Source organism: Apaloderma vittatum, unplaced genomic scaffold (assembly GCF_000703405.1).
Source record: "Apaloderma vittatum isolate BGI_N311 unplaced genomic scaffold, ASM70340v1 scaffold37974, whole genome shotgun sequence".
Lineage (NCBI taxonomy): Eukaryota > Metazoa > Chordata > Aves > Trogoniformes > Trogonidae > Apaloderma > Apaloderma vittatum.
In genome coordinates, this window is record NW_009713904.1 from 1 (window position 1) to 2,314 (window position 2,314).

At 56.1% G+C, this 2,314-nt stretch overlaps 1 protein-coding gene across 1 annotated transcript; it reads right to left on the minus strand.

Annotated features, from left to right (window-relative positions):
* Window positions 1-624: 624 nt before the first annotated feature.
* On the minus strand, window positions 625-2,272 carry LOC104273273 (class I histocompatibility antigen, F10 alpha chain-like; the record flags this gene model as incomplete). Its single annotated transcript, XM_009868542.1, is given in 7 exon segments — window positions 625-780; window positions 1,095-1,110; window positions 1,171-1,249; window positions 1,384-1,485; window positions 1,566-1,841; window positions 2,010-2,249; window positions 2,252-2,272. Coding segments are annotated over 7 exon segments (890 nt in total), but the record flags the coding sequence as incomplete, so codon positions are not given.
* Between the last annotated feature and the right edge of the window lie 42 nt (window positions 2,273-2,314).

A 2,314-nucleotide genomic window follows, 5' to 3' on the forward strand; every position in this document is an offset into this window, starting at 1 on the left:
TGGTTCATTTAACACAGAAAAAGTCGCACCTATATCAACCAGAAATGTAACTTTCCTTTTCTTTTTTTTTTTTTTTCTCCTCCCAGCTTTATTGTAACCAGAGGCTCAGCTGGGTTTACCTCTGGTGTCAGTCATTGTGTATAGTCTCCCAAAACCATTATATTAGTTGTCATTTGTTGATTACTTAATTTTGGACATTCATTTTTCCAATGTTCTTCTTCTTTTGCAGTAGGCACATTGATTTATTTTGAGAGAGGTTTGATTAATTTGTCCTCTACTACCTCCTCTCGTTCCTCCTCCCACCGTTCCTCGTCCTTGCCCCCGTCCCTGGTTGGCAGCTCCTGGTGTCCCTGTTATTACTGCCGCCTCCCAGTCGACGCCCAATGACAGGAAAAGGGGCAATGGGTACAAGCTGGAACATAGGAGGTTCCACACAAAGACTAGGAAAAACTTTTTCCCTGTGAGGGTGACAGAGCCCTGGCACAGGCAAATTACCAACAAATGCAAGTCCATTAACAGCCTCTTTGTCCCTTCCAAAAATTAAAGGCAGACATTTCCATCATTGCAGCAGGACAACAGAAATGTATTAAACTTGTTTAACCCTTTTTATTGCTGTACACATACCTTAGGGCAAGCTGGCCAGTGCCCCTGAACCCGCTCTTTGCCCTTTTTCTCCTCGAGCACAATGTGATCCAGCCTCAACACCTCTCCCGAGTTTGGCTCATCTGCCCCCTCGGGCTCCCTCTCGATCTCTTGCAACAACTCCCATTGTTGTTTCCCCTGAGGGAGAACTGGACGTGGCCCCCACACTGCTCAGATCCCTCGCTGGGTCACCAGCCCCGGTTTGGTGACAAAATCCCAAACACGGCAGTGAGCTGGGCTGCCACGCAAACCAAAGAAGCAGAAAACCAGCTCCGTGACAGTCCAAACCTGCCCAGCCCTTGACTCAAGGCTGCGAGAGTTCAGAAGGGATCAGCTACAGCCTCAAAATCAAAGACTGATGCAGTAACTGCAGTTCTCTGCTGTGAAAAGGAGAGGAGGGGATGCTCACACAAGTGGAAGATCTGGCGCTGTAGCCGGGGTGGGCGTCTCACCATCAGGCAGAGACCGCTGTGGGGATGAGAGAAGAGATAGTGTCACCCAGTGCCCCCTTCCCTGTCCCCAACCCACTGCTCAGGGGTCTTAGTGTCCCCCTCCAGCTGCTGGTACTCACTTTTGGCCATGCAGCAGTAGCCCTCCTTGTCCTTCCCTGTAGAGAGAAAGGGGCATTAGCACCCACCTCATGTTGCCGCCAGGCTAGGGGGCTCACCAGAGTGCAGTGGCTCCTGCCCGAGCCCCTCTCGGACACCCAACCCCTCTGCTTCGCTGGCCCCGGCACTTTACCCTGTTGGAGCTTCCAGGCGGTGACTCCAGTGATGACAGCCACAGCAACCAGGATGGCCACAGCCATCCCCAGCAGGACACCTGACAAGCTGGATTCCGGCTCTGGGGAGAGTGGGGCCATGAGGAGGGGAAGGGGAATCCTCCAGCCCCCCGCTCCCCCTGCCCACGGCCACCGGGCTCACCCCAGGCAAAGAGGCCGGGCTCAGGCAGGCTGGCGTGCTCCATGTGGCACCGGTACTTGTCCTTCTCCTGGGGACGGGCCTCGCTGGAGACCCAGGTGTAGTAGGTGCCATCACTGTTGGGCGCCACGCTGCCTCGCCAGGTCTCGTGGTCCTGGTTCTCACCGTCCTTCAGCCAGCTGACGCTGATGCACCGTGAGTAGAAGCCATAAGCATGGCTGCCATGTGTGAGCTGATGCAACACGTCCAGGGACAGGGGGCTGAGGGGCTGCTGCAGCCCTGGGCCACCAGTGGGGCGTGGGACCTCTGATAGTGGGGGACAAGGTGCAAGCCAAGTGACAACGGCCCTGGGCAAGGAAGGGCTGGCACAAGACAGGGCAGGGCAGGACCCTGAGAGGCAGGGGGGGACATTTTTATCCCGTAGAGTCCCATCCCAGCCCGACTCACTCCCACTGTGGTTGTAGCGGCGCTGCAGTGTCTCCAGGCTCACATGGAACAAGTGTTGATGGCCCTGTGACTTCTGGGTCTCCCTGTGCCAGTATTGCTGGTCCAGACTGGTTGCCATCCTGTCTGCCTGGGGCACTGTCCTGCTCGTGTCCCTGCGGTAACGTGAGATGGGGATCCCATCCACGTACCCCACAATTACAAACTGGGGCACCCTCAGGCTGGGCTCCGACACGTCAATTGGAAGTAGTGCAGGGAGTGGCGCTCTGTGGGCACATGGGGACAGTGAGAGGTCGGGGGCAGTGGGG